We start from the raw sequence: 12,578 nt of genomic DNA, 5'->3' as shown, positions 1-12,578 counted from the left end.
CTGCTGAAAAGATTTCGTTTACTGATGGTGAGAGAGGCCTTTCTAAAACCTCAGAAAATGATTAAACACACCCAAACATATAAGCACATGACTTTCCTTTGTTTGTTTTCTCTTCTGTATAAATTCCAGACCAAGGTAAATGTACTCATTATTGAATGAGTGTTAAATAACATTTCTCTCTTTGCTAAATCATCTCTCTTTTACAAATACTTTGACAGTTACCTTTGTTTTTCTCAAAATCATTCTCAGTCCCAGTTTCTGCTTCCATGTTCGAGTTGTCCTGTCAAAAACAGCAGCTTTCTGTGAGTTGGCCTATTTTGCCCGTGACTCTTAAAAGGTCACTACTTTATTTATAGTGAAATTTTTTTCTTGCAAATGTGTTTGTGTCATGTTAGCAGTTTATGGTGCTGCAATATACATTCATGTCTATTTCTATTCCACAGCAGAGTAATCCCTGGATTGTTTTCTTCTTCATTATGTTCACATAAGCAAAGATTTATTTGATTGCAAAGATTGCAAGGATACATACCCATCTTTTTTGTATTAATCAGGTATGGTTTTGTACATAATTTATCATCCCAATATAGCTGTAGCCTGATGGAGGTTTTTTATAAAAGCATCTAAACAACACAGAAATTGTTTTTGGTGTACCCAAACTGCAAGTGAAGTACAAACAAACTAAAAAAAAAAAAAACCCTGCTATAATAAATAAATAAATAATCTACTAAAATAGCAAAAAGCCAATTTACTATGGATTTCCCAGTCATCTTTTCCTAATTTGTATGAAATTGAAGGTGTTTGTATATGTAACTTTCATACGATTTTAGTGTATATTCAGATGCAACATAGGACTGTGACTAGCTCCCAATTGGTCTGTGGCTTAGCAAAAAAAGGTCTGACAAACTCAGTAATCAGTATTTTCAGTTTGGATGCATATATTTAGATTAAAGGCTTTTTAGGACTAAGCCTCTTTTTTTGTGCGTGTGTTTCTTTTAGTGCAATCAGACCTACGGTACTCATTTGCTGCAGCAGCACACAAAGAATATGACCACTCTGCTGCTCTGCTGGCACACAGTAAGACTCTCCACAAGTGTCTAAGCCATTAGGCACACCAATTAGTTTGGAAATAATAACTACTTGCCTGAGGTCGTTTAGGTACTGAACAGAACTGCTGATGGAGCCCAAGCCTGTTATTCCCAGTTTCTACATTCCTCATGCTTTCATCCTGTGTCCTCTCCTGGGAAAGCCAAACTAAAGTCTGAAGTCTGCCTCTCTGCATGCATCAACAGTTCTCAGATATTAAAGACTAATGTTTTATTAAAGGGCCCATCTATCCACTTCAGATTTACTGGAGTTCTACTACTGTAAGAACATGGGACTTTTGTTCCTTTTCTCTGTGGTTCAGCACACATATCTCATTTCTTTTTCATTGATGGATTATACAGCACCAAATGCTGCCCAAAATCCAAGATGCGAAGCTACAACAAAAATGACAGAGATGAGCTGCTGACCCAAGTTAACGCTGAAGATACAAGGATTGATAGAGGCCTCCAATGTTGGGAGCAGACTTCTAAAACTTGTTTGTCTCTTAAGATGGCACTGCAACTTCAGACGCTTAGTGGCCCTATTATTTCTAAACTCCAAGCCTCATACATTTGGCCTGGTCCAAAGAGCACAATATCCTTGGATTTGGAAGTGTCATACAGCTACATTTTGAATTACACTGATATAAAAGAACACAGATAAAGGGGAGCTTTCTCAAATTAAGACACAGTTCAGGGAAACCCAACTAGCAGGCAGGTCAAAACCTCAGATTTCAGGCTTTAAGATTGTGCAAACACCAGCCTCAGGGAACTACAAGTGAACAGCCAAACTTCACCCTTCTGACCATGTTTGAGGCTGTTCTCTTGATGAAGAATAATCCTTAACAAACATCAAAATTCAAGTAAGAATTAGGCTGAAATGTAATGAAACTAATAGTCTTGTAACAGCCGCATAGGAAGAGGTGGAGGGGAGAGACACACAGAGTAGCTGATATCCTCAGTCTTCAACCGATTCAAAGTATAAGATACGTAGTATAACTAACAGTATCCAAACACTTACTGACACATGACAGGGCGCCCCACGCTACAGCATGTCTTAAATCAATCTGGTAGCAGAAACTACTTTGACCGCAGCAGCTCATTTATCAAATAGCATAACTTGATGATGCTATTTTTTACCTGAAAATTACATAGGACTTGCATATATAAAGAGATCATGTGTCTCCTCATGTTATGTTACCACAGTTGCTGTCAGCAGAAAGACTCTCACCAGACATGTTTGGTATTAAAGAAAAAGCGTGATTAGTCAGCAAGACCAACTCACTATGGGATAAGTTACTTTTCAATTTACTCACATATTTGGTATAAAACAGATCAAATTTACTGACCCATAAGGTAGACTAAAAGCACACTTTTTCCTTACAAACGTGATAAAGAACAGTATTTCAGACATCTGAAAACCACATTTTGTTTCTAACTCTTGCTTATTTTTCTTTTGTTAGGGTTATGAATATGAAAGCAAGTCTGAGGTCTTTATCCTTTAAGATACTATCCTTTAATCCTAGACCTCAATGTCAGAACCCACACATTTTACTAAAACCGGATTTCTGATCACACTGTAAGAAAGAGCAGCAGAGCAAAAGTATGCTGATAACTCTTTATCTCTTAAAGAGATGCCATCTATTTTGTCATGAAGTGCTGGGCTTCCTCCAGTTTATAATGGTTAAGGATACAGGTAACAGTAAGCTTATATTAGCTTTAAGAACACCTCTGAGAAGGGATGAAAGAAGGGCTATAAAATGTCTGCTGCTAAACTTGATGAGTGGACAACTGCTGCATATTAATAACAGATTTCTGTGCTCAGTTTGTCCACCTCTAATCATTCAGTTAATAAGCACCAGGACACAAACCTTAAAGGCAAACTGCAATAAAGAAAAAGTTGTTTAACAGAAAGGTAACATCCTTTGTCTGAATGTATCAACTAACAGGTATTTAAATTCAAGCGTAGTCTTACTCTGCAGGTAAAATTATGACTGTTAATTCAACAATAAGGCATTTGTATTTTTAAGCTATATAGTTACAAGACTAACCCAGATTCTAGTAAGATTGCTTCACTTCTCCAACTTTAGTACAAGTTGCAAACAATGATTATTTGAAGAGCAGAAGATTTCTTAAGGAACCACAAAGGAATTGCTCAAAATACAGCTGCCTAGTAATAAAAATGTTAACTTTTTTTTTTAATACAAAACCAGAAATACATATGTAATATCTGTGAGTGGCTAAAGAACTAACTTGTTCAGCTACAGCCTACAAGGAATGAGCCCTCACAAATTCATATCATGGTGATTAGCATTCCACAACTGGATCTTTTCCAGCATTCACAGATACTAGCAAATAAACTCTTTTCACATCTGCTTGTAGCTCATATTTCCCCCAAAGGATCTCAGTGACCATCTTGTTTTCCCATTTTCCAGTATATTCTCTGACTTTTTCCCCTCAAGGCCTTGCACAATTTACTTCAGTCAATCAGTTCCTACAGATTGTTAGTGCTTTCTGATTCCTCATCTATCTTTGTTTTATTGAATATATATGTATTTTTAACGTCTTATCAACCACTCACTGCTCTTTCCACCCTTGCTGCTCTAAATTTCCTTTTTTAAGCATCATACTTCTAATCTGCTCAACTTTAATTCTGAAACAACTCTGAATTCCATCTTTTTTCAGCTAGTCTCTACTTTTGTATACATGTACACTAGAAACACACTTCAGCTTTCCACAAGTCAAACTTCTCTGAAGATCTTAGGTAAAATGCTATTGTAGGGTTCCAGAAAAAAAATAGTGCCTTGATTTATAATTTCTCTATTGATACTGCCACTTTTGTTTTGCTCCATGTATACAACTTAGCACTACACGCTTTTTTTAGAGAGAAGCAGTCACAGGATATGTTTTTTAGAGTTCATCAAAAGTCAAATCCTGCCTCTGAAAGTTCACATACTTTTTACATGGCACTAACACTGTTTCATTTGCAGTTGCCATCATGTGTTTCTTGGCTTTGAAAAGACTGACATGCTGAACTTTAGAAACTGCAATAATGTCTCTTTCTGGGGTGCCTTCCCCTCTGAAGTCAGCATTATCAAGATAGCTGTCAAAAGCTGACTGAGAATTACAGTCCAGACAATTCCAGAAGAAAATTTCAAGTGAAATTTTTTGATTTTTTTTCAATTTATTTTATTGCAACATTGATCACCAAGTTGATGGAAAACTTAGAAACTTGAAGGGAAGCTTTGAGTCCATTTAAAAGCAGAAGATTCATACAAAGATGCCTCAGGATTTAAAATAGGAATTAGAGAAACATCTCCACATTTTTTTTTTCTTAGAGTTCTGTTTTCTGTTTCCTTCTATACTGTCATTTTTCTGGGCATCCCAATTATTAATCAAAGGAACAGTGATGTCAGTTTATTAAGCAATTAGATGATGATCCAATAATGACAAAAAGCCTTCTTTATACCAACAAATCTTTTCAGTGCACTGAGCCACAGACCGTCCAGAACAGGACTGTAAAAGGCATCCTTAGAAATTTTGACAGTGGGTCTACAAAGGTAAGCAGTGCAGCTTCACAATAGCTTTCTGCTAGAGATCACACCAGTACAGCTACAATGGTATGACAGCCACTGCTGGAATCGAGGTGAGACCAAAAGGAGATGGTTTAGCATAGAGAAATGCTTGGAAATACTTTCATATTGCACACATTTCAAAAAGACTTATTTACAGCTAATTCTAGTCTGAACCTGTAAGGCACACACTGGTTGCAGATGAAATGCAACCCGTGGGCTCCTCAAGTGCACTTGCTAGTTTAATTTTACCTCAACCTACCTGAAGGGAGGTTGAAGGGAGCTGGGGGGTCAGCCTTTTCTCTCACGTAACTGGTGATAGGACTAGAGGGAATGGCTTCAAGCTGTGCCAGGGGAGACTTAGGCTGGACATTAGAAAATACTACTTTTCTGAAAGAGTGGTCAGGCACTGGAATGGGCTGCCCAGGGAGGTGGTGGAGTCACGGACCCTGGAGGTGTTCAAGGAATGTATGGATTTTGTGTTGAGGGATACGGTTTAGTGAGATAGGTGGATGGTTGGACTGGATGATCATGTAGGTCTTTTCCAACCTTGGTGTTTCTGTGATTCAGAAGTTTCCAAGACACATGTCCAAAGACTGGCTTGCATTGTGATCAAAACCAGGGTAAGTGGGAACGACTGGAGTATCTAAAAAGCACATGCAGTTACTTGAAGAAGCTGAAATCCTAAATGCCAAAGGTCACTCTCATGTATATTGAATTCATGCTACTAAGAAAGAGCCAGTAAGCTCGTAGCGTCCTGACACCATGCCCAGGAGACACATTCCCAGGCAGTAATCTGAACCCAGCAGTACAGAACTGCCATACCAGGATTTCCAAGGTAACTTTCGCTTGCTTTCACAAGGACTGTTTCAAGCACTAGCTTGCAGTGTTGAGTCAAAATACCCCACGAAGGTGTCAACCCAGAAATAAAGCTGTTTAAGAACTTGGGACAGAAAACACATAACACAGCTCTTTACTCAAAATATGCGGAGATTTTGCCCTTCTTTTTTTCCCCATTGAGACTCCTTATTGGCCTTGACAAACGTAAACAAACTACAGTGGCAAATACTAATAGGAGCTGAAGTGTGGATGCAGTGCTTCTCCTGGTTACTGGTTGACAGTGACTGATGTTGCAAGTGTGATGCAAGTAGAACTGTTCTATTTGAAATTTCAGACTAGTTAGCTTCCTTTTCACAGCAAGCAAGATTTGAAGTTTTAGGAACAGAAAACAAAAGCTCTTCAGGGACTTCCTTTTTTCTCTACTCTGAAATTCAAGGAAAACGGAGACGCCCTGATTAAATTCATCTTCTCTCCACAATCTTCATGGGAATACATCTCTATAGATGTGCAAGTGGATGCTTGAAAACAAGGCTTGCTCCTCTACAGAGCCGTACACTATGGTAAGGTTAGTTTACTGCCCTTCATGTCTGACAAAATGTAAGGGAACAAGTACCATTTAATCAAATAAGCCCACAACTCTTCAGAAAATGCAAAGCGAATTCAAACTCATCATCTGCAAAGAGTTGGTAATCGGATAGTCACGGTCACTGTTATCAGATCCATTGTTTTACAGAATCTTCATTTTGCTCAAACGAACAAATGGATAAGCAGAGTAGAACCTCAGAAATAAAGTAATGCCTGTGTAGTAGGTGCTAGCGAGGCACCCCATAGGGATGTGACGTGTCAGGACCTCCCCTGCTCTGTGATGGATTTATGACGCATTCTTTAGGGGTGAGACGAAGCACGTAGGAAATATAAACAGCTGGTTAGTTGCAATAAACGCCATTTGCCTCTCCATCATGCTCATGTATGTGTCGCTAATGGCCCTAATAATTTGCTAGTCCTAAGGAGGCCTGACCCTTCAGAACTGAGCTGCAACATGCCTGCATACTTATTTACAACCCTGCCCCTTTTTTTTTTTTAGATGAAATTCCAGATGATATCTTAAAGTTTTACAGCCATTCTGCAATCATCTGAGCAGTCACAAATACACCTGCAATTAAGGGGAGTTTGAATACAGACATAAAAAGTATTGTATAGCTTTCAGTGTTATGAAAAGTCAAGCCTCAAAGTACTAAGTACCAGAAGAAATACTTCACTTTAATCTTGCTAAATACAAGTACATTAAATAGTGACCTAATCAACCATACCAAAAGCACTTATAATATAGAAATAAGTTCTACAGAACATAACATTAGTAAATAATTCTATTTTCTCAACTGGATTTGAATCACACAGAAATGCCATTCAGTGACATAATGCAACCACAAACTCAAACACAAAACAAAGATTCAAATAACTACTAATTAACTGAGTACTATTTATCCTGTGTATTAATAAGGACAGGTTCTTGAAGGGGAAAAAAAGGCACTTAAGTAATTAAAGGCAATCAGTGCATAAGAACAAGGGACTAAATTAAAATCCAACTGTCTGCTTTCTACCTGAAATTTCTGACTTTTGAACATTTAAGCTTTTAACTGAAATAATATTTTCTGTATCCAGCTCTGTACAGAGAAGCCCCACCAAGCGCAAAATCTCATCCTGTATCTAAAAGTCATCTTTTGCTATCTTATATTGACTTTTTTTTTTTTCCAGTATGAACTTAAAATGGTGCCATGCTTCTTTTTCAGGGATTGGGGGTTGGGTTTTTTTTCCTCCTTTGTCAATTCAGGAAAATACAAGGATTATTTTCTCTTATTTACAAGATACTGATGCTGACATAAAGGAAATACATCAAGGTGAAATGACAAAACACTAATGTTACAACAATCTTTGCACACTAAAACATACACAAGGAAGCCATTTCCAGAGAATTTTCCTAAATGCCTTCTAGTAATAACTTCTCCATAATTGTGAGAGGTAACCATAGCATAAAACCAGAGGAGAGTCAATATACTCTTTTAAGAATATGTACCACTATAGATACACATAGCAAAATACGTACTGGAAATCTTAAATCTAAATTACCTGTAAGCTTTAGAAACAGCTCCACAACTGCAACTAAGTACAGACTGAGAACTGCTTTGCAATAAAAAAATATAAATTTGCATAGTATTCACTTAAAACCTTTAAGGAACAAACTAACTATGATAAAACCATTAATTCCTTTCTGAAGTGAAAAAATGTACAGTAAAAATAAATAATAGTAAAATTACAGTACATTGATTTAAATTAGCATATGTTGCAGCAGCAATTCTTATATCGTATGAATTTGACTTCTATTAGTAAAATAAACTGTATGAAATTGTCTTAAATGTCATTAAAAGATATTCATTTTTAAGATACCTGTGCATTCACCTTACCAAGCGTAAGCAATTTTCATCCAATTAGCATTAAATTAGAAGAAAAACATTACACGAGATACATATCTCAGCATCCAAGTGTTCCAGTCACTATGACTGGCTGACAGATTGGAACTTGAGCTACAAGATTTTATAAATAAAGTGTTTGGATTTGGTAGAAATAATGTAAGAAGGAACAAAGAAGTTAAAGTTTAAGTGGCAGCAGCAGGCATTCTTAAGACCCTATTTGTGGTTGACAACTCCAGGATGCTACTAAAGTTTCTCTTCTGGTTTGAAATATGGTCTGGTGCTGTATGAAACAAGACAATAACATTTAAGAGTTTTGTTGACAGCCCTATCAGTGCAGTGGTACAGCGATACTTCTGCATGTAAATGGAGAAGCACATCTCAAGAAGGTAAGTCGGAAAAGAAAGAAAAAAGGCACACCTCTGTGGTCTCTTCTACTGAAGACTCTCCCAGCAGTAAGCTAAGCCAGAATCACCTACTTCGATCCAATTACTTAATCCTATGTGTTCATGCAAGAAATCTTTACAAGCTTGGCTTTAGTTTCTGCATGCACAAAATCATCCTATTCACAAGCAAGCAAACAAACAAAAAAAAAAAGTCATTTTGGACTCTGCTTCTTTCTAGTGCTCAGTTTCATTTCTCTGTAGACTTCAAGTCAGTACAAAATCCAGGTGAAAATCATGAAATTTCCTCCTAAATGAGGGATTCAACATCACAAGTCCTAAGACAGCCTAAGGAAATTCACATTGTCATCATCACTGACTTCTGAATACTAACATGAACAAGATTCTACAGAAGTTGAAATGCACTGAATTCAAAATGTAAACTACTTCTCCAGTATTCAAACATTATACTCAAAGTTTGGCACAATTCCAAAACAATGAAACAGGAGATAGATATCATAAAGGTTTATTTCTTTTTTCTGTGATCTGCACAATGGAAATTAGCCCCATATTTGAGGTGGGCTGAAGTTTAGCGTATGTTAAGCCCTATTTTAAGCTCCCAGCCTGATTGTTCTATGTATACAACAGACAAATACAAAACGTTAACATCTCAGCAGCCCAGTTATACTTTACTGGGTAGGTGAAAAGCAGCTTTCTTCAAAATGCTCTTGTTGGTAATTAGAACTGCGTGTTGGTATGAATATTTATTTGTTAGCAGGCAGAAATTAATGGCATACTGCTGTCTCAGGTAAAAGCATTCCTTCTGAGAAAGTTCCCAAGGCTGTCAAAGAATCCGAACCTACTTTTCTATTTGGGTTATGCTAATTAATGTACTTCCTTTCCACTTTTTGATACAATAGCAGACATGAATGGCTACATATAGTTTTGAGAAATTCTCAACTTAACTTATAGTTAATCTTCACACACAAGAGCCTACCCCTTCTTAGGGAAAAGACTGGAAGTGACAAGAGTCTTCTTTGAACAGTTAGCAAACAAAACAGCAAGCAGACTAATGAGCTGTAGTGAGATGTCTCACCACAAAAGTCTCATAACAATGCCAGCATACTTTAGAAATGCGACACAGAAAGATATCTGTATTAGATGTATTTGTCCTCCCTCCTGCATCATCAATACCAAGGTGCAAATAACTGCTGGAGGAATTTAGGACACTTACTAGGTGCAAATACCTATTTACAATTCATTTGCTTAAACACACAAGCAGGCTGAATTTGAAGTACAAGTATTTCAGGATCACAAATATATATATTTTATGTTTTTAGCCTAAACTTTTATATGTGAGGATATATAATCAATGCATTGAAAGGTATGTCCATGTAATATAAGAAAGTGTACACACTTCAGCAGACAAAAGATATATGGGAGGAATGATAAAGGAAAGGAAAGGTCAAATATAAACAAAATGCCTCCCAGTTCTATTTTCTTCAGCGTTACAGAAAGCTATTGAAATTAATTTAAAATACCAGATCACACTGGGCCACCTTAGAATAAAAATATTTCTCAATGTTCTACTTTCAGAGAATTATCTTTAATGACAACAGTCACCTACAGAAAATTCAAATCCAGAAGAAAACCACACAATTGTTTCAAAGGAGAACCAATCTAAGTATACTTAATGACCCCTGGCAAACCATTTTAAACCCAAAGGAAAAAGCCTTTCCCAAATATATACACCTGTCAAAATCTTTGCTACAGATATAAAAGGCTAAGAGCTTGATACAACTGTACAAAAGAATATTGGAAATATGGACACTGCAATCAATTACCATTATCCCTAAGCAAAGGTGAAAAAAAATGATAAAGAATGCAAGTCTTTACTCCTCAGAACTTAGACACCCAAATGACAGCACATCTCACATTCACAAATCTTTCACAATGCAGGGAGCACTACATAGCTCTCCTAGCAAGCACTGATCTGAGCTAGACTATCCAAAGGCCAAAGCATGCCAGCCCAGAAGTAACAAGACCAGAGCAGTTCTCAGTTGTGTGGATGAAGCAGGGCTCACACCCTGAAGCACCAGGCAGCAACTCTGCTCCAAGTCCTGCAGCTAGAACTTGTTCAGTCCCAGTCAGTGTGTGCATTCTTGGCACAGATGTACATACAGTTGTCAGATACCTTTATCACTATTCATTATTTCACCTTTGTACTGTTACCTGAAGCTTCTGATGGTGGCCACTGCCAGAAAAAGACCATTCATGCACCTATGAGTTGTTTGACAATAAAATACAAGTAAAATCCCAAGGACAGATGCCATAAATAATTCTGTGCATGCATAGAATTCTGCTTTTCAGGAAAATTGTTTAGGTTTTCAGAGAGAGCTTATAATCTTGCAAACTTTGCCAGTTTGCATGAGTCAACTCATTGTCCTTGGGCACAGTTCTTTCCTATACATACACACATATAAATGATACAGACCCATTGTATTCATTCCACTGAAAAGGTTCCAAGGAAGTCTTCTCAAGCTAAATATCAGGGCATGGTCAAAAATGACAACTATTACCTCCCGAAACCATAGCAGACAACCACATCTAGCTCCAAAATGCTAAGCCTGAGAGACTGCTCAGAAGATATCCTGAAGAAATGTTTAACACATTTCATTTCATCCTCTCTATCTAGAAAGGAGCTTTTCTTACATTCCAGAAATGCTAATTTTTACATTAGTAAAAATTGTTGCTCCCATGAACGTGCAAACACATACAGACTCCACAATTCCAGTCCTTCCAGTACAGACTTTTTTTTTTTAACTTCAGTTGGTAAAAGTGTGCTTCCACTCTTACAGCCTGCGTGTCACACTGAATATTATGCCATCCATGAAATGGGAGTCTTAGCAAGTAATTATCTTTTGTTGGCAAGTTTACATATGTATAGATCTTTAGATAAACACACACCATCATCATGTTGAAGCTTTTCGACAAAGATGAAACAAGCACATAGCTTTGCACCATTTCTGAGATTTGTAGACTCAAGAAACAAAGAAACAAACGTAATGCCAGCCCCCCATTCTTGCCACTAGAGACATAAATCATGACAGTAGGTTCACAAGTGCCAGTGGCAGCTTTTGGACCTTTCAAACCTGCCTCCTTGTGAAACAAACTGGATTAAGATTATGACAGTACTTTACATGTCAGTAAGAAGTCAGTAAGTCAGCAATGACAAATGCAAAAAGACAAAACTGCGGGGCCACGCTGAAGTAAACAATTTCTACAGAAAATTCAAATGATTTCTTTTATCTCTTCCAAATGATATTAATACAGCTAAAAAACTCTTAATCATCTTAAGTTTACATTTTTAAATTACCTGTTTGAATAATTCCAGTAACAATGGAGAGATAGTCCTCAGGTTCCTGATCAGCAAAGATCTCTCTGCTCCTTCCACTTAAGGTTAGTAGCTCATAAAGCATCTCTGAATTCTCCACCCCACAAAGCAGAATCACCACATTATCTGGAGGTTGAAGAACGTGTGCCAGAAAACAGCAGCTCTCCTGGTTCAGGCATTTAAGGAGTCCATATGATAGTATCAGGAGTTTACATTTGTAACAACGTAAAGAGAATAACTCCAGATGTTTGAAAGACAAAGTCCCTAGATTGTAGAGTAAGATTCCTTCTTCATTCACTACATGTCCAAAAAGAGATTTCAAATACAGAGCCCACTCTTCTGCTTCTTGTTCATATATCACAAGAATATCCTTTGTATGCTCTAGAAAAGAAAAATAATTTCAAATCCATTATAAATATTGGATGCCAGGCCATTAGTTTCCACCTGCCCGTCCCCAAATATTTCTGATAAAGAAACAAAACAGGTCATCAGCCTGAAATTACATCTGCATATTTCTAAAACAAGGCAGAAAGATTACCCTCTGAAATACTAGCAAATCAGAACAGAATCAAATAGTATTGAAAAAAAAAAAAAAAAAAAAAACACACTGAAATCGGTGTTGAAAGCGAGTGCATGACATATCCAGCTCACTCAACTTTTTGATAAATAGGCAATGCCACTGAAAATGCAGCAATTAGCTTTTAACTGCAGCAGTAATGAAAGCACATTTGATCACTGCACATGATCTGATTCACTAGAAACAGGACTGGTACATTTAAGATATTTTGGCAGCATTGTATTAGGACAGTTGATAGTGACCTTTCTTTATTGTACTTATT

General features: G+C 37.1%; 1 protein-coding gene across 4 annotated transcripts in view; it reads right to left on the bottom strand.

The window, feature by feature from the left end:
* Window positions 1-12,578, bottom strand: part of BANK1 (B cell scaffold protein with ankyrin repeats 1) — a 127,550-nt gene that overhangs the window by 97,907 nt on the left and 17,065 nt on the right. For 2 of the 4 annotated variants that reach the window (XM_048941343.1, XM_048941344.1), the window contains exon 2: window positions 11,722-12,120. The exons of 1 other annotated variant lie outside the window; for it this stretch is intronic. In XM_048941343.1, coding sequence (XP_048797300.1) covers window positions 11,722-12,120 — 399 coding nt within the window. Of the gene's footprint in view, window positions 1-222; window positions 281-11,721; window positions 12,121-12,578 lie in introns of those variants that run through there. One more of the 4 variants, XM_048941346.1, reaches the window with a different exon arrangement.

This window comes from Lagopus muta, chromosome 4 (assembly GCF_023343835.1).
Source record: "Lagopus muta isolate bLagMut1 chromosome 4, bLagMut1 primary, whole genome shotgun sequence".
Lineage (NCBI taxonomy): Eukaryota > Metazoa > Chordata > Aves > Galliformes > Phasianidae > Lagopus > Lagopus muta.
The sequence above is the reverse complement of the archived record's forward strand: the minus strand, read 5'-3'. Positions and strand labels throughout refer to the sequence as shown.